Raw genomic sequence first — 27,802 nt, 5'->3', positions numbered from 1 at the left:
GCTTAAGGGATAAATCATAAACCTCTCACTGATTGTTGTTTTTTCCCCTTTGTGGGGGATTTAGAAAGGTACTTTAAGGGCTCAGTCTTTGTATTTTTCACAGCTTGACATTCAGAAGTAATGCCACTCATCTCATTCCATGTAAATCTGGACAATTTTCCAGCCATTTTTCTTTTAACTTTTCCTGAGTGTTTTTTTAAAATTTTATTTATTTTTTATTCTTGATTGTTTATCACTAATTGTATAGAATATTAACTTTAGTGTGGGTGCTATCATTTTATTTCAGGGTTTTTCACAACGTAAAATACGTGTGTCATCAATGTTGTATAAGGCTATATTTTGTTCTCCTTTCTCTACTTCACTCTACTTTACAGCCAGTGGAACAATATTTGTTCTGTAACTCTTAATTCAATGACAATTTGAATTTAGTGTTAAAATAGCAGATAAGGCTTTGAGCATATTGAAAGTAGTATCAGTGTTCTGGCTGTGTCTCATCAGGGTTCCTGACTAACCTTCTGCACAAGCGTCCAGTAAAATAGCAGGCATCTTGTAATTACTTCTATTCTCTACCATGAAACTGAGTTCCATAACTTTCTCTCTTCACTATGCAAATTCCATTCTCTTCTGCTTTTGTTCCGCCTTGTCTTTGTCTCTTCACAGTGTGCTTCTTTCCGACTAGGTGTCAGTTTCTTTTCAGTTTCTTGTTACAATGTAAATAAACCTCAGGCAGTCCATAGCTAAAGCTTTTCCTTCGAGAGGCAGCGGGTTGTAATTAGTTGATGGTTGGTTGTTTGTATGTTGGTTTTAAGGTTAGTAAATTATAGTTGACTTTTTCTTTTTGAGAGATACTTTACAAAAATAACGTCTGACACGTAGGACATGACTGAAGGCAGCTTCCCCAATTTTGTGGGTAGCACTGAACTGAGAGGAGTAGACAGGTCATAAAAAGAACCACCACATCTTGGCAGGTTGGGAGACTGGACCAGCAAGATTCCCACCAGGGTTTCCCCAAGATGCACGTGCTGTCTCACATAAGGGCTGGAAGTGCGGACTGACAGCCAGCAGTGCAGGCTGTGGTCTGACTGGATGAAATGCAGCTCTGCATCACCTGGCCAGCAGCGTGCCCTGGCTGCAGAGGAGGCAAACGTGTCCCAGGGATAGCACAGCCAGCAGGTGGAGGGTGTGGGGTTGTCCTGCTCAGCCTGATGTATGTTAGATCAAATCTGGAACACAGTTCTGGCCTTCCCAGATAAGGAGAGAGATGGAAAGTTGGAGAGAGCCCAGTGGAAGGCTGGAGAAATTGAAATAGAAAAAAAAAAGTTGCTGGAACTTGTTCTGTTGAGCCTAGAGAGGATTCAGGGTACTCTAACCAGAGTCTTGCACTGCCTACGAGGTAGTTACAGAGCAGAGACACTCTTTCCACAAGGCTGTCTAGTCATAAGTTGGGGCAAAGGGCATGGGGAAAGCGTCAGCTAGATATAAGGAAAATCCTTCTGTACAAAAGCAGTATAACACAGGAATAGGTTGCCTAGAGAAGTGACAGACTCCCTCACTAGAAATACTCAACCTTTGGCTTGATAAGGCCCTGGATAACCTAACCCGAGGCCCTGCTTTCAACAGAAGATTGGACCAGATGGTATCCAGATGTCCCTTTCAACCTATACCTTCAAGTGAATCTATTTCAAAATAAACAGCCGTGGATTTAATTAGCCTTTTTTTATTAACACGTTTAATAAGCATGGAACTGGCGTGCTCAGGGCAGATAACTTCAAAAGCATTCCACTGACTGGGTATTTGCTTTGCTGGCAAAATCAGTTATTTGTGTCTGAAAACTGTAAGAATGCTAACATGCACTTTTCCGAACTTGTTGTAATCACTCTTGGTGAATTTGTTTCCTTTCTAGATATCAGCTTCATACCATTGGGCATCTGTGTGGCTTTGTGTCTAAATATAGGTACAAGGATTAATCTGTAGCTGACAACTACCCTGAGTGCACAAAACAAAGCGGAAAAAATAGCTTTTTCTTTTTTAAATTTTTTTGCCCCTAGGAAAAAGTTCCTGCTTATTTGGCAACATCTCCAATACCCACTGAAGATCAGTTTTTTAAAGACACTGACAATCATTTGAAATCAGGTGAAAATGAGAGGACATGTGCAAACTCAGAAATTCCACACTCTGGAGAAACAGAGACTGTATTCACCCCAAGTTCTGTGAAAAAGAAAAAAAGAAGGAGGAAGAAATACAAACAAGATAGCAGGAAAGAAGATCAGATCTCTTCTGCTGGGACTGAAGAGATTTTTGAAATGGAAATAAGCTCAGATGATGAGAAAAGTGTACAGCCCCTAAGGTAAGCTCTTAGATAGTTGCCGTTTTCACAGTCATCACTGAATATTTAAAAGGTGACTTGTTCATTTCCTCCATGCAAGTATTGCACAAGTTTTGGTATGTTCTGCCTAGGCCTTTCCTCAAGCAAACTAACAAAACTCCAAACAGGTACCTTCCAAATCTTCACAGATTCACCTTAAAGTTGGGCCATTTTTTAATGAGCATGAATGCAGCTAAGCCCATCCTGGTGAAGAAGTGTTGTTATGATCTGTTGTGTGACTGAGAACGTTTCAGTGTAATTTCTCTGATGAGGCAGAGTGATCTTCTGGCGTGTTTGGTAGCCTCTAGATAGACTGCAGTGTGGAATGCCTGTAGCACACCACATCTGAATTTGGATTCTCTGTAACCTGAAGTTTACTTTGGCAACTGAAAAGTATGTAAATGAGTGTCCCTTCATGTTAGTAAATTCTTTATGTGTGTGTGAAGAGGAGGGGGGTGAAAAAAATGAGATAAAAATCAATCCTGTATTTTGAAGTGGGTAAACTCTTTAGTAAAGTGGAGCTTGTGCTAAAGTGGTAGCACATACTAATAAGCTAAAGAGGTCTATAGGGTAAACAGGAAAGATGGAAAGATTAAGGTTATCGATGAAAGCTATCAAGCATATAGATGCTTCAAATCCAGGAAAAGCCTACTCATCAGGACTTGGTTTTTCAAAGAAAGCTAGGTGTTTCACTGGACAGCTTAGTTGTTAAATGTAATACTGGCTGAATAAATTCAAGATCGGGTCTGGGAATTGCAAGAATGTTTTGTTGTAAGAGAATAAAATATAACTGAAAAAACTCCTTCAATATGGGTCTTCAAAGGAGTCTCAAATTTAGTAAGTACCAGACAAAAAGGTTAGTGCAATAGAAAAACATGAATATGTTATTATACCTATGACCAGTAAAACATAACAAACAAAATATGGATTTTAAAGTGTTTTTTAGAGCATCTGTGGCTTTCTTAGTTAATTTGCATTATTTTATTAGTGTCATACTCATGTCAATGAATTGTCATTTAGATATTCCCTGCTCTGTTTAAGTCTAGGCATTTTTTTTGTTTGAAATTTTTTTTCAGTTCAAGAAAGGGAAGACCTCTGCTCAGTCTTTAGCATGCAGTTATTAAGAAAACAACAAACATGTCATAGTGAAACCAAAAATAAAAATAACTGTCAAGTACAGGAAGAGAGAAAATATAACCCAATAATTGTTTATTCTTTATTTAACGTGTTGTTACAAAAGGTATGAAGTATTTAGGAATGTCATGTTAGTAATGGCTGTTTTCATCCAGTGTTTAGGATTCAATTTGCTATTCTAGCAATTATCTTATTTTGACTAGAGGTGAAGAAAAACTGGTGTGCTTGATCAGAATGTTTAATGTTTAGTCATAGCTGAACAGACCATGGTGTTTTCATCAAGTTTACTCTGGTTTTATTTTTATACCCTTTAGAATGGAAGCTTGACAAGGCTTTTTATTTCTAAACTGTTTTTTTTTTACATGTATAAGCAGAAATAGCAGTAGAAATACATTATCAGACAGGGTGTTATAAAGTGAAAAGAAGATGATTTTGTAAAAGAATGGTGTTTTCTTGCAAAGAGCAAGTAAATGCAGGACTGAAACAAAAAACCACTGTGATGGTGAAGGTCCAAATACATTAGGTTTGTGGCTCTGTGTCTAATAGTTGAGTTTATGTGCACTCATTTCAGTGGGCTACCAGGGCAGGAAATCAAATGCCTTGCATTTGGCATGCACTTGTTTTCTTCCCAGCTAAAGATAAAGTTGTGAAAAAGTGTTCATAAGTTTTCTTTCCAAACCATGTACGATGGAATCAGTACATTTGTTTGAGATTATGGTGTTTTGGTTGATTGTTTTTTGGGTGGGTGTTGTGTTTTTTGTGGGTTTTTTTAGTTATAAATGTGTGGCTCTGAAAAGGAAGAAGAAAAATAAGAAATTAGAAACTTAACTGTTCTTAGGCATAGCTTCAGATTTCAAAGTGAAACTGGGAACAGAAAAGGGAGGCTGATGTTTTAACAGGAAGGTCAAAAATTCAGTCACAGGTGCCAGTATGTAATGTCTTATCTCTTTGGTTTTTTATAAAGCAGAAAAAAAAATGTTTTTTGGGAAAATCTATTACCAAATGTTTACCAGCTTTTTTCAAAATATGTGCTTTGTCTTTTCCAGCTACGATTTAGATATCTTAGTTGTGCTAGAGTTATAATACCAGAAAGACTGAGATTACAGTATGTACAACTCAGAAATAGAGGGCATTATTTCCCCAGTGCTAAGGGTGTTAAAGGGTTAAAGTGGTTATCTGTCTCTGAAATCTCACATATTTTTTTAGACTATATGTAAAGTGAACAAGAAGTGGCAGTACTGTTTATAAACATTACAAAATAAATAGCTTAGTGTCATAGTGCAACTTGAAGTTGCAAGTTGATGCATACTGATTTTCCCCTTGTATTTTCAATAATCTTTGACTGCATTTGGATTTTTAACTTTTGTGTTTATCCACTGATCAGTTAAATTAGATTTTTTGCATCCTTTCTATGAGCTCTTTTTGTTGCTAATTTCCAGTGAATAAAATCTGTTCAGTACCACCCTTGTGTCATCTTGCCTCCCTCCCCACTGAAGTACAGATCTTGAGGACTTCTTTAATTTTTCCTTTTAATTTTGTGTTTACTTAGTTGTTCAGTCATACTTTTTTCCTCCTTTGGAGATACTTAGTACTGCCAATAACAATAGTATGAAACATGCTTCTGTCACATTTAGTTTATGAATACAGAAGATGTACAGTCTCTGCAGTTCTCATCTTAAGTCAGGCAGCATCATCAGGTTTCATAAGAATACTACTGGGGAATAAGAAGTGGAGCTAAAAAGATGTTTTTAGAGTTCAGCATTTACCATAACCCAGGCTGTCTTCCAAATGAAAACTTGTGCAAATGAGGTAGATCACTGTAACTGCTTAGTGTCTAATTGAGTAGGCATGCAAATTCTAAATATTTACACATTTGATAATAGCAAAATATTTTCTTTCCTCCATCCACAAGAGAAATGAGCAGTAGCATTCCAAAACAAATCCAGTGCAACTGTTTACTGGACTAAATTTTTTTTTCTTTCATAATAATGGCTTAAAATAATTTCTGTTGTATTTTGCACTTGAATTATGGGCGTATTCTTATCTACTGTGTACCCATGATGCCCTTGATCTAACCTCAAACAAGTTAGTTGTATCCTGAGAAGAGATATTTATTCAGTTAAATTCAGAAAGCTGTAGAAAGATCTGAAGTACTTTATGGTGGTAATATTTCAAGGGGCCTTCTGTGTGAAATAGTGTGTATGGCCTGTTCAGTGGGTCTTACTGTTGGTTGGGTTTGGGTCTTTGATGTAAATGCTGAGTAGACTTCCCAGTGCAAAACAAACCTCACTTTTCAGAAAAGTGCATTATTTTATCTCCTCGTTGTAGCTGATGTTAATCTGTAAGCTCTTGGGTAAATCGTGACGCTAGTACCTAACCCTGGTTTCTTATTGTTTTTATTTGTCAAATGTACATCATCAAAACTAACCTTACTAGTTCAACTTCTCTAGTGATTGTAAAATTCACATAGAAAAGTTTACTGTGTAAAAATTTATGTTCATCTTTGCGTTTTGTTAATATTATCTGCCCACGTAGAGTAAAATCATTTACAGTTACTTATGTACAGTAGTATCATTTATGCTATTGTGATTTATTCAGTGTTAACTTCCAGGAGTAGTAGATTTTGAAATTTGCAGTATTTTCAAGTGTTAATAATAGTTTTTAAATACTTTTAAAGTTACATAAAGGCGTCTTGCAAACAACAAATCCTGTAAGCTATACACTCCTTACTTTTGCACTTAGATTTTTTTAATAACATCTGTGTAATTTCTTTTATTGAATTAGTAACACAGATTTCTTAATGTGTCTCCACAGAGGATCCACAAATTCATCACCAAAGGGTGAAGAACAAAAAGAATCTTTGATTTATCACTCGAAGGACCATTACCCCTTATCTGATGGAGACTGGTCCCCTCTGGAGAAGTAAGTCACTTTGTAATGTCATCATTTGTGTAATGATGAGTAATTATAAAACAAAACTTACTATGTTTTTTTATTCATTTTCCCCCTGCTCTGTAAAACTGTCAAACTTGTCCAACTTCTGTGATATCAAATACAACACTTGATACTATCTTGAAACTTTGAGAACTTTACAGAATGTATTATTTCACTGTTTTAATAAGATTCCCTCAAGCTGAGAAGAGTGTGGAAGACTAGTATGTTCCCTATGATTCACCCTAGCATAAGCAATACTTGATCTGCCAGAACAGAAGAGTGATGGGTATGTTAAGGTACACTCTACTGTGTGAAGTAATCCAAGTTGCTCAAGGTAAAGCTAGATACTAAAGTTGAATCATATTCCACCTCAGGACAGGGGATTTGCTGGAGTTCTGGTATCTTTTTGTCCAGAGATACTGAAATCATCATCAGTTGACTGTGGATTCTTAAAAATGGCATAATACAGCTTGCCAGTCAGTTTTCAGTGACCAGGGCACTTCCATATGTACATTCTTCAGTTTCTTATGTTCATGCTATTCCTCTTGCATTCAGTTTGTAGATTTTTCAAGGCTCACACTTTGGATTTCACCACTCTAACCTCAATCTCTGTGTGCATAGGAAAGCATTTTGTGCATATATGGTAGTATTTGAGGTAAATTTTGTACTTTCCCTGAAACTTGGACATACAGGAGAGGGCATGTACGGCTCACATGGCATGCTAAGTAGTATCTTGATTCTTCTGAACTCTTTGGCAAGTGTCTAGTTCTGCTTTTCAGCTTGATAGAGGAATATCTGCCTCATAGCAGATACATTCACAATGTCAGTGAGGATTACTGGTCAGCCTTCCATGATGGCCATGGTTGCTTTGTTACCTGCTCAGTGCAAGGATACCTGTTCTTCTCCATGAATAGGTGGTGCAGAATGGAAGAGTTCAACCTTCAGCCAGTATTTTTGAAGTGTGTAGGATCTCTCTGTTTCAGGTGTTTGCAGAGCTGTGGCTTCAGTGGAGTCAGAATGTACCACGCCACACTTGGTGCTTGCTAATTCCCCCAGTGCATAGCTTGTTAATGAACAGAAGCAGTTGGACAGGAAATCCCATTATCATTCCTTTTTATGTTTTGGGCTGACAACCACATCCTCAATTACACTTAATGAGATGTAGTCTTCAAATGTTCCCCAAAGGTTTGTGACTGAAATGCAGTCACAGCGTTTGACCCCAAGGACTGACGTGTTCCTATATGGATTATATCACCTAGATGACTGTAGCATGGAGGCTGACACTCATTTTCAGTTTATAAAGCTCTGAGCTAACACAGACTAGCAGGTTATATCTGGGGGAGAGATGATTCATGCATCTCTTCTCATTTATGTATTATGGGGCCAGTCTACTGTAATAACTTGTTTCTACCTCATGTGAGGTCTCTAGGGTTTTCACAGTTCTGGTTTTTTTGGTTTTTTTTTAACAAAAAGCAGTCCAGATTGCAGTTCAACAGAGAAATTGGCGATTTTTCCTTTTTGTCTTTGGGGAGGACATTGGGTCGGGGATTCTCTGACGCAAGCCATCTAGCAGAAGAGCAATTTTGCTTTAAACTGCTTCTTCTAAGCCATCAAAGAAAGATTTTATCATGTAGCTGTCGTACAGAGGAAGAGAAATGGGAGGTTTTAATAACCTCCTTTTTAGAGATCTGAAAAAGGTAACCAACTTGTAGTTCAGTTGGTTGTCTTGCTCTTCAGAACCTTGCAAGGAGCTCAAGGAAGAAAATAGCACAAATCCTTTCCATGAGGACACTTCTGTTTGTCCTACTCAGTATAGTAAGATGGAAAGCATAACCATTAACAGTTTGATACCTGGTGCCATCGGTATTCCTCCTGTTTAAACAGGCAACGTTGTCATGACTAGGTCACTATTACAAGCATGGGCCTTTTGGCTAAACAATTCTGCCTGAGAGTGACAGTGAAAAACATACCTTGGGGGAAGTAGAATAGACTTAGGGTCCCAACGCCCTGAAATATTCAATCTTTTGCAGGAACTGCTGAATATTAAGAATTAGACTTAGAAACAGGTTAATACTGTTCATGGCTTCCAGATGACTTGAGGTGTGTGTAGATGGAATAAATTGACATGCAGGGAAAGTTAGTTCATATTCTTCCTGAAAACAGAGGTTTACATGTATTTTTATCAGTGTCACCTTAAACAAGCCCTTCTAACAGTACAGAAATTGTGATTCCTATTTGACATTGTTAATGGAGAACTGAGGGGGAAAATAGCAGTTTTCTTTTTGTGTCCATGGGTGATGAAGGCTGGAAGCCAACTGAGATGACAGCTCACCATTGTAGAGATGTTTAAATGAGGTCTCGTCTTAAAGCAGTATGAGGGATTCTTACTGTCTGGATTGTGATCTGTGTAATGTCTATTTTTGCGGTCTGAATTGTGATCTATTTAGTCCCGTATGATACTACAAAACCCGAGTTCCTCAAACCTTCAGAAAGTTTGATATATGGTACTAAATTAAGTACTCTTTGCAGGAGTTTTGTATAGGGGGAAAACATCCATAGATTAAATACCTTTTGGGAGTTGCTTTAAAATTTTCAGTATTGAATAACTGAACAACCCAAATTGGAAGAGACCTCAAAAGTTCATCTGGCCCAACCTTTCATGAGAGAGAGAGCCTCAAAGATATTGTCTAGCACCTGGACCAGTCACAAATTACAAGTGCAAGGACAAGTGTGAAATCCTGCGCTGGGATGACACAACCAAAGAGCCCAGTACAAGCTGGGATCTGTGTGGTTGGGGGCAGCCCTGCTGACCTGGGGGACAACGAGCTGAACCTGAGGCAGCAGAGCACAGCTGCAGCAACAAAGGCAAGCTGGATCCTGGGCTGCATCCATGGGGAATTAGTGACAGAGATGTGATTATCCCTCTCCTCTTAGTTGTGGTCAGGCCACACATGGAGGGCTGTGTCCCTACAGTTTAAATTCAAATACTGAGGTTTGTTTATATAAACTCAAATCATAATATATTATGAATGTCAAAGTGTAAAAAGAGCAGCATTTCTATAATATGCCATATAATTGCCCTCTTCAAGGAAGGGTAGACAAAACCTTGTGTTTCTTTTAATCTCTAAGATCCGAAGTGCAAAATTATTTTGAAATCCTTACTAGCATTTTGTAGGGTGCTCTTCTGGAGTAAAAGTAATCTTGAGTGAAGTAAATTTCAGAAGCCTGTTACTGATTTGTGGATAATAACCACTGTTGGAAAAACAGAATGGATTTTAAAGGTCATGTAGTTCAAACACATCTGAAGGAAGTTTTCAAGTAATCTCCTTTCCCTCTCCTAAGTTATCTTCTGAATGTTTTTTTTCCCTGCATTGGGAGTTGATGTTGTTTTGTGCACTTGTGAGTTACATTTGCAAGGCTTCTGTTACTCAAATCTCTGCATAGCATGCTGAAATGCTATATTTTTACAGATGTAAGGAACTTAAAACTATTTTGTCTCTTATTTTTCAACACACTCTAGTTTTGTTCTCATTTTGTTTGAAAAATGGAACATGGGCTGAAAGGAGAGCTATTCCTGCACTGCAGAGGCAGTGCAGGAATCTATTTAGTGTGATCACTATGTAAGTCCTTTAATGTCTTTAATGTGATTTTGGTTTTAACCTAATTTCTCACCGTTTGAAAACCCTGCTGGGCTTCTTGCCATGTTGCCAAATAATTGAAGCTCTGTTAAGCTGTTGAAAACTCTACCAACAGTAGCTGCACAAAAATGCATTAATGCATTTTAAACACTGGTTTTCTTTTTTCTTTTTTTTTTTTTTCTCTCTCTCTTTTTTTTAATTCTTATTGATTTGGTAGCCCTTTCTCTGAGCAAGTCTGCCCTAAAAGTGATTCAGAACTCGAAGTTAAGCCTGCTGAGAGCTTGCTCAGATCTGAATCTCACATGGAATGGACATGGGGAGGATTCCCAGAGTCAACCAAGGTAAATGTCTTTATTGCATCTAACTTTGTAACTGAGTTTTGGCATATTTAAGACTGTCCTAGGAGAGGACTGGAAATCTGCTGCTGTTGTTTCGGGTTCAGCCTAAATGGGGAAGTAGCAGCCCCTTGTGGCAGTCAGAGAGAGTCAGCTTCTTTGAGTTCAAAAGCTGCTCAGCAAAATAATCCCAGAAAACCTAGCAGTGAAAGTCTGAAATTTTTGAATTTTTACTTAGAACCTGAAGGAAACAAATTAAGAAATTAATTTTCTTTATTTTAGAGTAAGTTCTATTTTATTCCAGAGGAACTGTAGCCTTGATAAGATTAAATTTGGTATCTAACAGAGGCCCTGATAAATCCACACTTAGGCTTTTTCCTTGCTGTGGTTTGGTCAAGTCAGTGCTTCCTCTATGTCAGTTTCTTTACTGAACTTGTAAATAAGCTCCTGTTACAATTCGTTTGCAGGGAACTTTGCTAATATGGTGAGACATGTTTTATGTTGCCACAGTGCTTGTTTAAATTGTTTTCTGGTTTCCTTGTGTGATGAGAACTTGTACCATGAGTACAAATTTAATGTTTAGAGCCAAATAAAACCAACAGGTGAAGTGAAAGGATTGACTAGACTTTTGTTTTTCAGATAAGTAAGAAAGAAAAACTGGAACATTGCAGAACAGCTACCATTACTCCATCAGAGAAGACTCATTTTAGGGTCATCCTCAGCTCTGATGAAGTTGAAGACGATGATGATGTGAAAGATTCTGTCTGTACAGTACTGAAACCTGAGCCAAGAACTCATCCTCTCCTTAAGCAGATGGATGTTAAAGACTCTCTTGCTTCTGCAGTCGTAGAACCGCAAGTTCCGTTGCCATTGGATGGTGATCATCATTCCAGAATATTGATGGATCCTTTACCAGAAACAAAACCAACAGCAAAAACTGACTCTCCTTCAAAAAAGAAAGGTGTGGAATAAAGCTCTTGATTCTTGCCCACAGTGTGATCTACCAAACTTCAGATCACAGTGGAAAAAGTATAGATTTGCTTTTTTGTTTTTCCTATTTAAAGTTTTATCTTACTAAAATTATAATGAAACTCTGGAACTTAATAATCATACAAATAAGTTTGAATCTTCCATGATTGTGCTTGTATTTAACATGTCTGGGTACCTTCATCTTAGTAATCTTAATTGTTAAAATTAACAGGGGTGCACAAGCGAAGTCATCATCAAGGCCCTGATGATATTTACTTAGATGACCTAAAGGCTTTGGAACCTGAAGTTGCTGCTCTCTACTTTCCCAAAAGGTAATTTTGAAGTAAAATGCTGTAAATCTAGGGTAATTATGCAGTTGCATTACCTGAGCCATTACATGTATTATTTATGTGCCAGTTCTGACAAAAAGAATTGGACTTCAGGGTTTTAGGCTTTTTTGAAGTATTCAGTGCTTATTGTGAAAATTCTAATTTGACAAGAAACACATTGAAATATCACATGGGAGGTGACTACTGAGAGTTTTCTTCTTTGTGGAACCTGTATGTTCTGCAGACATAAAAGAGAGTACATTTAAACTGCTTTTGTACCAGTACTCTTGTTCAGTAAAGTATTGTAAACTTTTCCATGGATCAAACTAGTGACTCCAGCCTTAAATCACAATGTGATTTTTTTTTAATGTCGTTTTTCTTTTCTATTGTACTTCTTGCAATAGACAGTGTTCTAAAAACACTAGAAGCAGTACCTTTTTTTTCCTTTTTCTTACTTTACAACTTTCTGGTAAAGATTGAAGAGCACAGTATTATTTTGCAGAAGCAGAATGTAGAGGATGTTTTCTTAATTTGAATCAAATTTAGGCAAAAAATGTAATTATTGCCCAATTTAGGGAAATGTTAGAAGAACTGGAAACTGTCTGCCAGTTTTATGAAGGGACAGTGTGGGTGTGTATGTTTTTTTTTTGCTGGGTTGGTTTTAATTTATGTTGTGAAATGATGTAAAAATGCAAAAGCAAGAATTGGGGGGTGATAATCATATCGTGTGTTCTGTAACCTAAGATCTGTGCTTTTTTTTTTTTTGGAAGTAAAATACTTTTCACTTTCCTTTAGTGATTCTGATCCTGGCTTCAGGCAGTGGACAGAGTCAGATACCCTTTCTGGTTCCCAGTCACCCCAGTCAGTGGGAAGTGCTGCTGCTGATAGCGGGACAGAGTGCATGTCTGATTCTGCTATGGACTTGCCTGATGTTACACTTTCACTTTGTGGAGGTCTCAATGAAAATGGAGAGATTTCTAAAGGTATGTGAAAGACTAAACCGTAAAGAAGAACGGAGCTCAGGCAGCGTAAACAAATGAAGTGACTTGAATGTTCTGATTTCCTCCTTACAAAACTTAGGCTTATTACTATGCTCACATTGAGAAAAGGGGATAGCAAATACTTCATTTTTCTAAAATTCTAAAATTCTAAAATGCTAAAAAGCATTTGCCAAGCAGAGATAGCAGAACTGAACCTCATATTAATCAAGAACACTTGATGTCTTGAGAAGCTTTCTGTGTCCTTTTTTGTACTATATTTTATTTGTGTGACCAACTACATTGATTTCTGCTTGCTAGTCTTATGTAAATCTTAACAAATCATCTTCTTTCCAATTGACTGATAATTTTTCTTCTTTTTCAGTTTTTTCAAGTGATAGCCCCCGCCCCTGCTTTGTTGGACTATGCTTTCTGCTCTGACGACTATCCTAAATGATTGTTAACCTCTAGATTTTTATTAGCTGATTTTTCTCTCTTAATGATTTACTCTATCTACTGTTGAAGTTGTATGTATTTTTGAGGGAGCTTCTAGCAGCATAAAATCTTCATGGACGTGTCCTGCAGTGTTTTAATATTACTTTTTTAAATGGTCGTCCAGTCTCTAATACATTAAGTGAAATTTAGGTGCTTGTTAATACAGACTCGGGACTGTTCTTTTGATAACGTGGCAGTAATATACTGGATTTGATAGGAAAAAAGGATGTCTTGATTGCAGGGGTCTTCCACTAAATCATGGATTTCTGCAAACATATATAGAAACTAGTTGTGAAAATGCTAGTTAGTGATAGTAGTCATTTTTCAAACCTGAAAAGCTGACATCACCCTTCCCCTCTTCTTCTAGTACAGTATGTAGGCCCCTTATCCACTGTCATAATTTTTGAAGAAGACTTGCCTAGACAGGCATGCCTTTCTTTTTCCAGCCTTTGAACTGAATTAGTTCCTCCTTGTCCTTCCTCTTCTAGCTTCTTAAGGCCCTTTACTGTGACTGTTGAAGTGGTCCAAGGCTTTTTCTGTGGGGAGGAGGCAGTCACAGGACCCTTGACAAGTGGGCCTCAATTAGCAGATCTTCAGTGATGCTGCAAGAACAGGAGAGACTCTGAAATGACAGAAGGGGTTTTTCTAGATGGAAACTAATCATATGTCTTGGGATATTATTTTATTACTTTTTAATTAAGGTCTCTTTCTATTGCAGAAAAATTCATGGAACATATTATTACTTATCATGAATTTGCTGAAAATCCTGGACTCATAGACAATCCTAATTTGGTAATACGGATTTATAACAGGTAAATTCTCTGTGTCATGTAATTTAGTCATGGAAAATCTCATTTTAAATCTGGTCTCTGGAGTGAGCATGTTTCTCAGCTTCCATTGCAGTTTGTGTGCCAGTTGTATCTGTTTGAACCAAAGATTTGCATTAAATTTAGCTGTAGTTTGAGGGTTTTTTTTCTGTAATTGCCACTGATGCTGAATTTTATATGTTAAAATGACTGCTTGCAGAAAACATTAGAGTTAGTGGTTGGCAGCAGGTATGTATTTTCATCAACACAAGGGCAAGATTTCATGCTGATACTTATTGATTTGCAGACAGATTTTGTAATATCTTACCAATAACATGTTTTAAAACAGGTATTATAACTGGGCATTGGCTGCTCCGATGATTCTGAGCTTGCAGGTCTTTCAGAAGAGTTTGCCTAAGGTGAGTAGATAAATGCACACTTTGGAAATTTTTTTATGTAGTAACACCTGATTATCTCTGTTTTTCCATACTAATTAAAAACACATCTAATTTTTCAGGCTACTGTTGAGTCTTGGGTCAAAGAAAAGATGCCAAAGAAGTCTGGAAGGTGGTGGTTCTGGCGCAAGAAAGAAAGCATGACTAAGCAGGTGACTGAGACCCACTAATTTTTTTTTCCCTCTTAGCTGTTAAAAGTGTTAGAAGTACCTCAAAACACTGCTTACATAGTTCAGTGTCACTGATGGCCAGCTGATGTAGTAGCTGTAGCCTCAAATACTGCATCCTTGTCCAGTGTTACTAGCTGCTTCAACAAGTTGTATCCACCTGTTGCACATTATAACATTCTTAAGCCTTGAGCAGTTATCAGAGCTACTCTTCAGCCACTGCAGTATGTTTTAGCAATGTACACACAAATAAATAAGTAGGTGCTGCACTGCATAATAGTTAAGCTGAGACACCCCATTTTAGACTAAATTAAGCTTTCTAAACCTTGAGTATGGACCCTGAACTTTATACAGAGATTTATAGGATTAAAGCTTGACAGCTGCTTTTAATGCTAAATTCATCATGTTAAACTAGCAGTTCCCAGTTTCTGGCACAGAGTTTTGTTTCCTGAAAAAAGAAAAAGCTTTAATAGAGAATTTCTTCATAAGCATTCTTTTGTGAAATAATTTTTAGAAATTATTATGTAGAATGGTGATTCTGAGACTTAATATAGTGTATGTACTATTTTGGTGGCTGTTTTTAACTTGGATTTGTTTAAAATGCTTAAAATGTCCTTATGTTCTTTATTATCGTGTTGCTTTAGATACCAGAGGCAAAAGAGGGGAAAACTGAGGCACAAAGAGCAAATGAACTGCCAGCAACTATAAAAGAGCAAGTCAATAGTAGGTGTGTTCCTGTCTGAAGACTTATCTGTGGACTGAATAGTGCCTTTTTTCCTTTTTTTTCTTTTGTCTATTTTTGAATGAAGAGTTCAGTAGTAATGTACTACGGGAAGAAACATTTTCCTGTAAGCTACTGAAGAGGAACCAGATGTGTATAACAAACAATTCAGCAAAATAATGTGGCAGCAAACATTATAGGAACTACAAATACACTACAGTTATTTCCTAAATGCTGTCGTGTTTATTTCTTAAACATAGCAGAACTGACAGAACAAATACATACACGGCAACCTTTATCAATAGGCCACTGCTTTGTAAATACAATTATATTGTTTCTGATGCACTTTGTAATACTTTTTGCTTTTGTGAAAGCCTTATAATTGTATTAATAATTTAAGCCATCTGGATTTTTTTGTAACATTAAATAATTGAAACAATAAAATAGTATTAATGACCATGCACATGTTGCTGAAGTTGTTGTAGACAGCTATCAGTGCTTAGCACAAAACTCTTCCATTTTAGGGTACTGATTATGCATATGCATATTTTTGCATGATTGTGCAAAGGTACTTGTGAATGTTGGTGTCTTAAAGACTTAACGAACTAAATACATTATGATGTAATACTTCAGAGAAACTAAATGCTGCTTTTAATCATGAAATCTCTAATGAGCAGGAAAATAAGTCTGTGAATAACCTTAAAAGGTGAGCTACTCTGCTAACACCCACCGTTTAAATGCCTTAGTAACTGAGGCAGCTTTCTTTAAAAACAAAGCACTGCCACCCATTCAGTGTCCTTTTTCATCTGCAGTTTCCCTAATTCATCAATACAGTATTAGTGACCACCTACCTGATGCTGTGTCTTTACTAAACCCATTGTGTGTGGAGCCAGCTGGGAATAGTTATGTTTAGAGCTCCACCAGTACTGGCATTCCAAGTCTTACTTGCTTTCTGGCATGTTCTGGCTTTATCTGGGCATTCACTGGACTGTGGACTTCCTTAATCTGTGCTATTAGGTAGTGGCAAATCCTCAGCATAAGCAGAAATTACTCTGTCATAAGCACCTTACTCTGTTAAAGAAGGATTTTATGTAGCTCACATTTATTCTGGTTGATGTCACGTTAGGCCTCCAGAGGATGATTCTTCTAGTGATGAAGCATCCCAGGAGTTGAAGGAATCCTTGAAAATGGATTCTGCCCCTGCAGAGCATCCACCCCATGGGAATGTTACATCTTATAAGAAGTCGCTTAGACTGTCTTCGGACCAAATAGTAAGTGACGTGCCTGTCTTGTGCATAGGATGCTTCATAATCTTCAAAATTCTTTTAAAAGAAATTTAAAGTGTATTCCTGTGCAAGGGTAGGCAGCTGCAGGGAATTTCTGAGAATTTTTTTTCTGTTGCATTTTTTAAAGAATCTAAAGAAATTTAATGTTTGGATTAAAAAATAGTAATTTTTAATGAATTTCCATAATCAAACTTCTATATGAAGATGTTGCCAGAAAAGTGGCATTGTTCGCTTCTGCAGTTTGGATGTCCTGGGATTGCACATCTGTGTAATATCATACATTTAATTTGGTGTGCAATTTATTCACTATGGTCTAACTTACAAGTTAGTTCTGCTACTGTCTAAGTGTATCGTTTTCATCAGGGAATAATTTTGAGGAAAGCATCCACTGAATAGAAAATCCTGTTGTATGCTATGGCAAACTGTGAGTTCAGTTTGATAGTGCTGCAAGTCTGCTGTAGCAGCAAGAATGAAAGTGGCAGAGAGTGAAATGTCTGCGGCTTTGACAATACAAGAACTGTGGACATACACATTGTACCCAGGCTGCAACAGGCATGGACAGCAAAACCATTGTGCCAGTGTTAAACCACAGCTCACTTTCTGATGAGTTGATCAAAACAGACAGGGAAGAGTATATGAGCCATTTTGTGCAGCTCATGTATGATTCTAAAATCATAAAAATTTTAGAGGGAGGGCAACTAACGTTTTCAATCTTTTTTATTCTACAGGCAAAATTGAAGCTCAGAGATGGCCCTAATGATGTTGTATTTAGTATTACAACCCAGTATCAAGGGACTTGTCGTTGTGCAGGAACAATATACCTTTGGAACTGGAATGATAAAATCATAATATCAGACATTGATGGGACAATAACCAAGTAAGTATCTTAGGGGTTTTTCTTTCTTTCTTCTTGCTTTATTGATCCTATCCTGCTTTTCAAAACAAGATAAAGAAACTTTATTTAAGACAACTATTAAAGGATGTTCATTAATAATGTTGCTTTGGTTTTAATTTGTACTTGCCTTTAAAACAAACTAGAAAATGTCCTTTAAAAGAATAATGTCAAGATAATAACATTTACCATGTGATTGTTCCCTGTATTAGACTTCTCCAGGTTTAACAGCCACAGGTTAGCTTGGAAACTGATTGGTACTGAATGACCCCACTAATTGCTCTGTCTCGACTATTTATTAATTCTCTTTTTAATTAGTTAGGACCTTCTTCAGAAATCTTTCTGTAAATATTCTTTCTAAATTTTATGTTCATTAGTGGTTGTCTTCAACAAAACTCATATACCACGTGTCAGGTACCTTTGGTTCTCCTTTTAGGTCTGATGCTTTGGGACATATCCTCCCTCAGTTTGGCAAGGACTGGACTCATCAGGGCATTGCAAAACTCTATCATTCCATAAATGAGTGAGTATGTAATCTATGAAACAATTAGGATTTTCTGGAATATGGGAATCAATGTATAGGTAAATGGATAATTGTTAAAAAAGACACAGTTTATTAAAATGTGAGCAACTTTTGTCATACACAGATAAAACTAAGTTCTTTCCATAGATACATACTTCTACAGAAATGCAAGCCACTACATTTACTAGCTCCCTTCTCAGACATTTTGTTCTGCATTTTAGCTTTTAAAAACTGTGTGTAACATTTTCATGAATAAAAAAAGAGAACCATAATAGAAATCATTTCTCAAACATTCACGTCTGTTTTCCACCAGCTCAGGTTGGTCACTGAGCCTTTTGGAAATACCATATATCATAAATTTAAAACTAAACCGTGTCCGTCCACTGCATAAGTGTTTTCTGGTTTAATGGGTTTGCTTCCAAAGCCATGTCAGTGGTCCACAGGTTAGATTTTATGCTCTGGAACAACTTTTTTTCAGAAACACAGTGATGCCAGAAATAATACTTGCTAACTGAGGATGATCAACTGTTAGAAACTTCAGAATTAAATTAAAATAATCACCTTTTATCTTTGTTTTTTAGTAGTCTTTCTTTCCACAGAAATATTTGGGGTCTTATAATCTAGTGTTGGCCTTCATGTGGCCCCTATTGATTCATGGGTGATAACGTGAATGTTACTGTTTTCTTGGGTTTTGTTTGGGTGGCTTGGGGCGGGTTTTTTTGTTTATTCAGTGCATAACAGAAGGGCAGTTTTGGAGTTGTTTGCCAAATTGAATCAAGTCCTTGAAAATGCACATAAACACTCAAGCCTTTTGTGCATGCAGTAACTGTATACAAATCTGTGTAACAGATGAACATACAAAGTCTGCAGGGAGAATTTAGGGGCTTAATGAATACTTGTTTTCCATCGTTCACTCTGCGCTGCAAATCCTGCCAACAACCTGAAAAAGACAGGAGACCTGGCACCCATTGTTTTGTGATGCAGATAATTTAAATAATTGCTGTCATCCTACAGCTGGGCTGAGAGAAGCTGAATAAAACCAGTGTGGCACTTACTTAAACACAGTCTAGTCCATCTAATTGTGTCCTCTGAGTTTTACCATCCCTTTTCTATTTGCACTTCCTGTTTCTCAGCTCTGATGAAGTCGTGTATTTAAACTACTACATGCCTTGCAGATTCTTATAACAATGGGGAAGTCTTTTCCTTGTGTGTGTGTAGATCTCTGCAGCAATTCAATACCTGAACTAGTGCCTCTGGACATTGCTATAATTGTGTACTTATCTTTGCAAAGAAACTTCATCAGGAATATGAACTGAGTTGGTGATTTATTTTCTAGAAATGGCTACAAGTTCCTGTACTGTTCTGCCCGTGCCATTGGGATGGCAGATATCACCAGAGGATACCTGCACTGGGTGAATGACAAAGGAACAATTCTCCCCAGGGGCCCTCTCATGTTGTCACCCAGCAGTTTGTTTTCTGCCTTTCATAGGTAAGCCTGGGGGATTACTTGTATCAGTTCCCTCCCCATTTCAGAGAAAACGTAGATTAGAAATATTTGGCATTACAGCTGTAATGAAACGTTCCACTCTGGACTATATTTGCTAGTGAGACTTGATGTCCCTCTAGTGATCATTTTAAAACTCTCTTTTGTCTGAATTTCACTTGTAGACTTCTTGTTCTTGTGGGCATGTTAGAAGTGGCTACAAAACACAACATACCAGTCCAACAGGAACTCATTTTCCCTTCTCTTTATTCGTCTAGTCCATGACCGATGACTCTTAGGTTCTGTTTATATCAGTACATTTTTGTCTTTTTCAAGCATATCTTCAAGGTTTGCAGTGCAGTGCTGCTACACAAGGTAGAGAGAAAAGAAAAAAAAATCTGGGGAGTATAGACTGATCTTGTGATGCTGGGATTGCTCCATGTACAGCTAAAAAAAAGTAGGGAGTTTAGGTATGGACTTTTGGACCAGCCATAGTCTACCTGCTCTTGATGGGAGGAGCTGGTAACAGACAAGTGTTTGGGGTTGGTTGGTTGTGGAGGGGGTTTTGTTTATTTAAATTCTGTTGGGGTTTTTTGTTAATTTGTTTTTTATTTTGTCACGGACAGCAACTTCCATTAACGTCATGGGCCTTATGCACTTTTGTCAGAGACTGGAGTTGTAACAAGTACGCTTACATGTACTTGATTAGATCTTCTGATTCAGATAGTCAGCTACAAAAAAGCAGTTCACAGCTGGGAATTCCATTCCCTTTTATACTTAGCCTACACACAGTATTCACCTGGGTATTTTCTGCTGTAGGTGTTGGAAAAGAGGGAATGTTTGATTGTTTCTTGTATTGTTCTCAGAGAGCTGCATAGCACTGTATGTATAACTACCAGTGCTAGCAACAGGAGGCAATGAGAAAATAAATATCAGATAAATGGAAGAAGGAGGATACCTTTTATCAAATAGTGATTTAGAATTTGACTGTTGAAATTTTATTTTAGGGAAGTGATAGAAAAGAAGCCTGAAAAGTTCAAAATCGAATGTTTGAATGATATCAAGAACTTGTTTGCTCCCAGTAAACAGCCTTTCTATGCTGCTTTTGGAAACAGGCCCAATGTAAGTGCCCCTTTCTAACTGAAGGGTTAAAATGCATGTACTTCAGAAGCAAAACAAACAGGCTTTTCTTTTTGTGTTTATGAAAATTTGAATAGGAAAATGGGACACTGCTGCTTTTATGGGTTTGATTGGGAAAAGCCACACACGGATACCTTAAATAAAAGTTGCTACAACTGCTTATTTGAGAAAGGTTGCAAAGATGCATTAGTATTCTCAGAATTTTATTAAATATGTGCCATCTTTCCAAAATATTTTAAAGCATTTTTGACTGCCTTGTTACCTAAGGGCATTAATTCAGTGCTTTGCAGTCTTGAGTCCCTTTTCCAGTTGTACGGTTCCTGTATTTTCTCTGCAGCTCAGTGCTCCTGTAACTGAGTGAGAGAAAAAGGGGTATTGTAAGAAGAATATTGTCACAGGGAGTGGTGTTGTGTGGTGTAGACTTTGTGTATGTTTGTGGTCCTAGGCTTGGGCATAGGAATTTAGTGTTTGGGGCAGGGGGAATCTTGTGTTATAGTATGTTTTGGGGGTTTGTTTGTTTTTTTACTGTTGTTTGGGGATTTTTTTTAAGGGGCAGTTTTGCTGTAGCGTTTTTGGATCAGCTTTTCTTATTCCTTTGATAAATTGCTTGTTACAACATTCAATAAAGAAATGTTGAAGCATGTACTTGTGTTGGTGCTTTTGCAGGATGTATATGCCTACATGCAAGTGGGGGTTCCAGACTGCAGAATATTCACTGTGAATCCAAAGGGTGAACTGATCCAAGAGCAGACTAAGGGAAACAAATCTTCGTAAGACCATTTTTGTTATTTCAGCTAAAGAAAGTGTTTAGAAATGAGATTATAAAATAATTGCATTTATGACTTTGATCTCCTTATACATGTGACATGCAAAACCTTATTTACCAGGGACTTAGAGCTTTTGATGTTTGACTGAAACTTTTCAAAATGAAAATTGGCAAAATAAAGTTGAAAATTGCTTCTGTGGTAGTGGGGCCTTATTTGACTAGACTTTTCCAATCTAGGCTTCTAAAGCTGCTTTTGGCTACAGCTGAACAATAACTAGACTGTTAAATAATGGTCTTTCTTCTTATTTAATACAGGTATTACAGACTAAGTGAGCTTGTGGAATATGTGTTCCCACTGATTAATAAAGAACAGAGTTCTGCATTTCCATGCCCAGAATTCAGCTCTTTTTGCTACTGGAGAGAGCCTCTTCCTGACCTTAACATGGATGACCTGGCCTGAAAAGTGCTTCTCAGCAGGAGATGGAATTTCATACTGAGCTACTCAACTTCAGTTTAAATGTGAAGAACTCCCTTAATGAGGATGCTAATTTATATACCGGTACCGTAAGTCTTACTAGAGAAATCACTTTAATTTCATTGGTTTGAAACAAAGAAAATGCAAAGCTACTGTCTGTTTTTTGTGGGAGGGTATGTGGATTTTTGTGTTTGTTTATTGCTTGTTATTATATACCTGTTCGAAGGCACTTGAGAATGGCCTGTCATTGATGGTCTCATGGTACCCAAGTGCTTCAGGGCAACTAAATGCTGAGGTAAACTATGACTTTGCATTTTCATCAATACAGACCTTCTTGTAAACATAGATTATTCTTTTTAAGTTGTCTTAAGTATGTTTTCTAAAATGAAGCCAAAAAGTGTATGGAAACTGCCAAATAGAATGTCAGACCTATTAATTAAAAATGTGGTTAAATGTTCAGATGGGCATTTAGGCCATTTTTGAAAGGAGCCAGAGCCTAAGACCACTGTGCTCTTTCTCAGCTAGAATACAGAAAATGTATAGACCTTACTAGCCTGACAGATTCTGAAGACATAAAATTCCTCTTTAAATGTAAATATGCCTTTTGTTACACGTACAAGACTGGGCTTGTATAAATCACGCTCAAACTAACTCTGGTTATTACTTTTTTTTTTTTTACACACAATGTTTATTTCATGAGCTTGTTAAAATGAAAGTTGTCTTCAGACATTTGTATGGCTTTTGTTGTTTTCAGGCTGTGCTGTGTCATGTTAAATTTTCATCAAGAAAAATATTGGAACATTTCTGTAAGAGTTGGGGAACTGGCATTTTTGTTTTCTTTTTCAGCACAGATAATGCATATGTGTGTGTATGCTGTATAGGCCAGTAAAATGTATGTACAGATAATATTCAGGGAATTGTAATACTAAAAAAAAATTACGTATTTAATTTTTTTAATTGTCTACTGCAGGTCTTTCTGGAGTTCTGTAGTGCAGGTTTTCAGTAGCTGGAAGAAAATGCAACTCAGTTGTGAGATTCCAGCTGTGAGAATGGTTAAATGCTGCAGAGCAGAATAAAACTTTTTTTTTTTTTTTCCTTTCTTTTTAAGTTTTGGGTTATTCACAAACATCATGCTGGTCATTCCTTAGTTTCCAGTCAGAGCCTGTGAACAAATTACATTCCAGTTCTGGTGTTTATCAGCTATAAAAGCAGCTAATTGTTCTTTCTCCAAAAGTACTGGAAAGCAAAGGTGGCTGCTTTTTAAGTTTAATTAGTGCATTTAACTTCTTTTGGACAAAACTATGGTGAGAATGTATCATTCCACCAGCCCCAAGGGCTTAAGGACTACAGTCATTTAAACATCATGTATACACCAGATCACTCGGTTTTACTACCTGCCAAAGCATACATTTAGAGGATTTTATGCCCCTCCAGGAGTATTTTTTTCTCCATTGTCAGGCTGTCTTAACCCACAGTTCTGCTGTAACACCAGCTAACTCTGGACAACTGGTGAACTGCTCGGGGGGAACATTTTGAAATCACTATATAAATTAAATTACTTTTTTCCCCCATTATGAAATTTTAGTATATTCCTGTATTTATAAAACACTGGATAAAGAATGGAGGCAAGCAAAATCAACCTGGAATCTCTTTCAGAGAGAGAAGGAGAGTGAGATAAGAAAAGATACTTACCTGTCACGGTGTGTCGTGCATGTCAGTGAATTGAAAGGCATCCTCATTTTTGTACTGTGAGAACAATAATTTCTGTGGTTCTTGGTCAGCAGTCTACTCAGTGTTTGAGTGGATTTCAGTCAAGGATTTCACTTAAGAGGATTCAACTCAAAGGATATTTTACTGCTTTTTTCTTGCATTTTTTTCAATGTCGGAAGCTTGCAAACATCATTCCATGTATTTTTTCCTTTTTCTTACCTTTTATCCTATAGATTTCATTAGTAACTAAAATTTTCATGATCACCAAGTGCTTTGAATATCAATGTGATTTGAGCTTTTAAGTAATTTAAATACTTTAAAATTAATAGATAAGAATCCAGCATAATAAAGTATTTTAATTACAAGATTAAATATTCTATCTAAAGATTCTATTTTGCATAAAGGGAGTGAAGCAGCCTTTCCTAAAACAGTCTTTTTGTGGATGTCAAAATTTACTCTACCATGCTTAAGTCTACTTTTTGTAGCCCTGATATTACACAGCTTTTCTAACAATAAAAGCACTTCATGAAACCATGGTGAGTTCCCAAATGGGACAGATTGTTACCATGGTTTGGCTGTGTCTTTTTTGGTTAATATTTTTTTTTTTTCTTTAATTCCCTTCAACTTTTCATACTGTCATAAAGATGAGCTGTGGATTTCAAGGTGGGGGCTTGAGTAAATGAGAAGCATGGAAATATAGTATCAGGTATATCTCCAAATACATGTACTTCCAGCTGGTATGAAAATGGGGGTAGTGTGAGTTGTGTTGAGAGCTCCTCATTCTGCTAACATGTCACTTGGCATTGTAGGAGTGTCCAAAAGGTTGCTTAATTTAAAAAATTGGTTTTTTTTTTCTCTGTAACAGCTACAGTTTGATATTTGCTTTTTGATAAAATGTAAATGTTGCTGAGTCTTTCTGATACGAGTAGGGCAGGGGTTTGGTTTTTCTAACTCTGGCTTGTGTTTGAAGCTTTTCAGATTGTGAACCCCGTTTAGGGACAGAATATGGGGCCTGTCGTTGCGCTCCTGTGTTCTCGGGGCTGCTGGGCACTTTACTGACTCTAGAGCAGACATCTCTTTGCTATCAAACTGTGGGCTTGTGCCACAATATTAATGTGCAGGGGGGTAAATAATTATGCATTAGCCTGTCCTTCGTTACCTTAGTGGAGAGAAGTGGCCTGAAACTAATGTGTGAGAACAAGTTGTGCTATACTGATGTAAAATTAGCGCAAGCTACATCATTCTTTCTGTGAAAGAGGAACTTCTAAGTGTGCCTGGCTGTGGGCACATGCACACCCCTGTTAAGACTGTGTTGTTGAAGATGCAGATCCTCTTAGCGTTGGAACCCCTCAAAGGCTGAGTCAATGACACCTGTCTGGGAGTAAATAAGGAACATTGCAATTCAAAACTTGTTAGTGACTTAGACACCACCCATTTCTATAATGATTTAAAGATCAGCAGTTTAAAGGGTATGCATTTCTGGATTTTTTTTTTTTTTTCCAATTTACTGTACCAAGCATGTTTGTACTTCAAAAGATTGGGCTTTCATTCCCAACAATATACAAATGCATGTGCAGTCCTGGCTCGTGTCTTCTTAACTTTCTGTCATCAGTATATGCCTTCCAAAACCCTTTTTTTTCTTTTCAACTGGAAAAGTTTTAACACTTGTGTCAACTCCATTATGGAACTTCTGAAGCGAACTCTGAATCCATTTACGGTAAATGCAAAAGAGATGAGATTTCATGTTAATATTTCATGCAAGTCTTCTAGAAAATGCTGTCATATGAATGCGTTGTTTAAATGACTGTAATGCAAATTCCTAATGAAACATCACAGAGAATTTGAGATGCCCTTAAAGTGTCACTTTTGCCTGAAGACATTTTGTTTCCAGAGTTAAAATTTGCTAAATAGAAAGGAATTGTTTGGGACTTCTTTACAGTGTTAATTACTTCCAGATGAAAGTTAAAATACTGGTTTATTTTGGGGGTGGGAAAACTCTCTTCAGTCATTTGTTTCATTTTTATCTTGAAGATGTGGAATACTTGATTGTTAAGCAACCCAATCACTAATAAGGTAGTGTGTTTAAAATGTCAAATCTGTGATCATACCAATACAGTGGTTTTTGTTAAGACTGGACTGTCTTGGGTACAGCAACCCACACTTCAGTGCAATGTTTATTGGTGTTCAGAACAATGTTATCACAATAAAAACAGACTTAAAGTGAAATTTCTCTTTGTGTTTGGTAATTCTTTTATTATGCTGCTGAATGACTAAACGTGGGGCTATTAAAATTGTATTTATGTTTAACATAGAATTCAAGTTGGTCTTCTCAGGACTGCAGTACATTTGCTTTCTTTCATGCTTGATTTACTTTTTTTCAGAGTATTTATACAGCTGATAAAAAATCGCTGTCATCAAGCTTAACTTCTGTGCCAGTACCAATACTGGGTTACAACTATAATGAAAAGCAAACATGCACTTGGTAATGTAAAGTATCAGGTAACAGAGGCATGACTTGGGAATGTACAAGCTGCTGTGAAGAAAATATTGTAACTGCAGTTTGCGCTCTTGTAAATCTGCCCTAATTTGGAGTTTCATCCTATTTCCATCAAAGTTAACTTTTTCCTTTCAAGGCAAAGAGTATTGTCTTCCACAGCAGTTTGTTAAATGATTTGAAGCAAATATTGTGAGGCTGTCTTGGAAAAGGGGCCTCAAGCTTTCAGTAGAAACTGATTTTCCTGGTCTCTTGCTGCTCTTGGTAAATGCAACCAACTAGCAGCCTACATAGAAAACCTGACTGTTCAATCACATGATGATGGGTCTGCATGAAAAGGTCAGTGATGCTGTGCCTTTTGGTCCTCCTGTGGTGTCATTGGTGTTGCTGCTGGTGTTTTGTCACCTCCTGTGTTCCTGCCGGGTTTCCCCCATGACTCTGCTGGCATGCTGCACTCATTCTTCACACCACAGTCTGCTCACTGCCCATCTTTCACACATGGGTCCCGCTGCATCCTTGGTGCTGCAGTGAGTGCCACCAGTGCAAGCAGCAGAAGGGTGGCGGGTCCTGTGTATGCCAGATGTTTGGCTCTGTTGCAATAACTTTCTGAGCTGGCATTGTTTCTCCTGTGCCCATCTTACTCTAATGCACTCATGCTAGAGTGATCTTGTTCTTGGTGGATGGATTTTTCTGTCTTGGAGCAACTGGCTTCAATGTGTAAAGAACAGAATCACTGTTTCCAGGAACAGGCACTTTTCTCAGTGCAGAACACTGTGCCTGGAGTTATGTCATGCAGTTGGTGCACTGAGGACCTGCAGCCCTGCACTGTAGTGCTGGGAAGTATGTGTATGCTCCCAGTTGTTGCCAGCTGAGCTCTCGTACCAGTGGTGAGCTGAGCAGGGAGTCAGCTCAGCAGGGTTTTCTGGGCAGATGTCCCTCCCATGTGCTGTGTGCGCTCAGGGCTTCAGAGGTTTCACTCTTGGGCACAGCAAGGGTTTGTCAGGGTCCTCTGCCTGCCTGGCTGGGGTGGCCACTCCTGCACAGGGTTTCCTAAACAATCCCTTGCTGCATTTCCCCCTATCCCTTACCTTAAATTAATCAAACCCCCACTGGTGTTTCTGTCCTACCTGAGCACTGGTGCACTTTGTGTTTGTTCTTCCTGGTCATGTCTTTTGGCCAACCTTCCCCTGCCCTCTCTTTTTAATTCATCTTCCTGCCTTGCTGGTCTCTTATGCTCCCCACCTCTGATGATACTTCCTGTGTACATGCTGTAGTGGTAACAAGCAACAGCCTGAACTGCTCAGCCTAGAAGTGGCTAAAGGGCAGGGCTCCAAGGGTTGTGGTGAAAGGGTCTGCTTCTGGCTGGTGATGGGTGACCAGTGGTACTCCTCCAGGCTCAATTCCAGGGCCAGTTCTGTTCAGTATATTTTATCAGTGGTCTGGATGCAGGAGCCAAATGCACCATTTGCAAGTTTGCTGATGGTGCCAAACTGGGAGGTGCTGTTCACTCTTGAGGGACAAGGCCTTGCAGAGACATCTAGATAGGAGCTTTGGGCAGCTCTGCTTGGAAATGTCATGGTTTAGGAATGGTAGTCCCACTGAAATTCCCCAGACCACCGAGCTTTCTTACCCCTCCTCCAGCTCCCTCGCTTCCCTTGTGGAGGGCTGGAAATGAGAGCTGGAGGCACACAGAGCTAAAGATCAGAGG

The 27,802-nt window shown here is 37.8% G+C and overlaps 1 protein-coding gene across 3 annotated transcripts in view; it reads left to right on the top strand.

Annotated features, from left to right (window-relative positions):
• LPIN2 (lipin 2) overlaps window positions 1–25,826 on the top strand; it is a 43,921-nt gene extending 18,095 nt beyond the window's left edge. For all 3 annotated transcript variants that reach the window (XM_040058746.2, XM_040058737.2, XM_040058754.2), the window contains exons 4-20: window positions 2,049–2,347; window positions 6,314–6,421; window positions 10,289–10,412; window positions 11,046–11,367; window positions 11,608–11,707; window positions 12,500–12,687; window positions 13,895–13,988; window positions 14,332–14,401; window positions 14,500–14,589; window positions 15,249–15,331; window positions 16,452–16,596; window positions 17,340–17,488; window positions 17,940–18,026; window positions 19,363–19,515; window positions 20,517–20,631; window positions 21,316–21,419; window positions 21,731–25,826. In XM_040058746.2, the coding sequence (XP_039914680.1) occupies window positions 2,049–2,347; window positions 6,314–6,421; window positions 10,289–10,412; window positions 11,046–11,367; window positions 11,608–11,707; window positions 12,500–12,687; window positions 13,895–13,988; window positions 14,332–14,401; window positions 14,500–14,589; window positions 15,249–15,331; window positions 16,452–16,596; window positions 17,340–17,488; window positions 17,940–18,026; window positions 19,363–19,515; window positions 20,517–20,631; window positions 21,316–21,419; window positions 21,731–21,875 (2,376 nt within the window). In that variant the 3' untranslated portion in view covers window positions 21,876–25,826. The remainder of the gene's footprint in view (window positions 1–2,048; window positions 2,348–6,313; window positions 6,422–10,288; window positions 10,413–11,045; window positions 11,368–11,607; window positions 11,708–12,499; window positions 12,688–13,894; window positions 13,989–14,331; window positions 14,402–14,499; window positions 14,590–15,248; window positions 15,332–16,451; window positions 16,597–17,339; window positions 17,489–17,939; window positions 18,027–19,362; window positions 19,516–20,516; window positions 20,632–21,315; window positions 21,420–21,730) is intronic.
• Window positions 25,827–27,802: the final 1,976 nt, after the last annotated feature.

This window comes from Hirundo rustica, chromosome 1 (genome assembly GCF_015227805.2).
Source record: "Hirundo rustica isolate bHirRus1 chromosome 1, bHirRus1.pri.v3, whole genome shotgun sequence".
Taxonomy (NCBI): Eukaryota; Metazoa; Chordata; class Aves; order Passeriformes; family Hirundinidae; genus Hirundo; species Hirundo rustica.
Note: the sequence above shows the minus strand (reverse complement) of the source record. Positions and strands in the feature narration are given on the sequence as shown.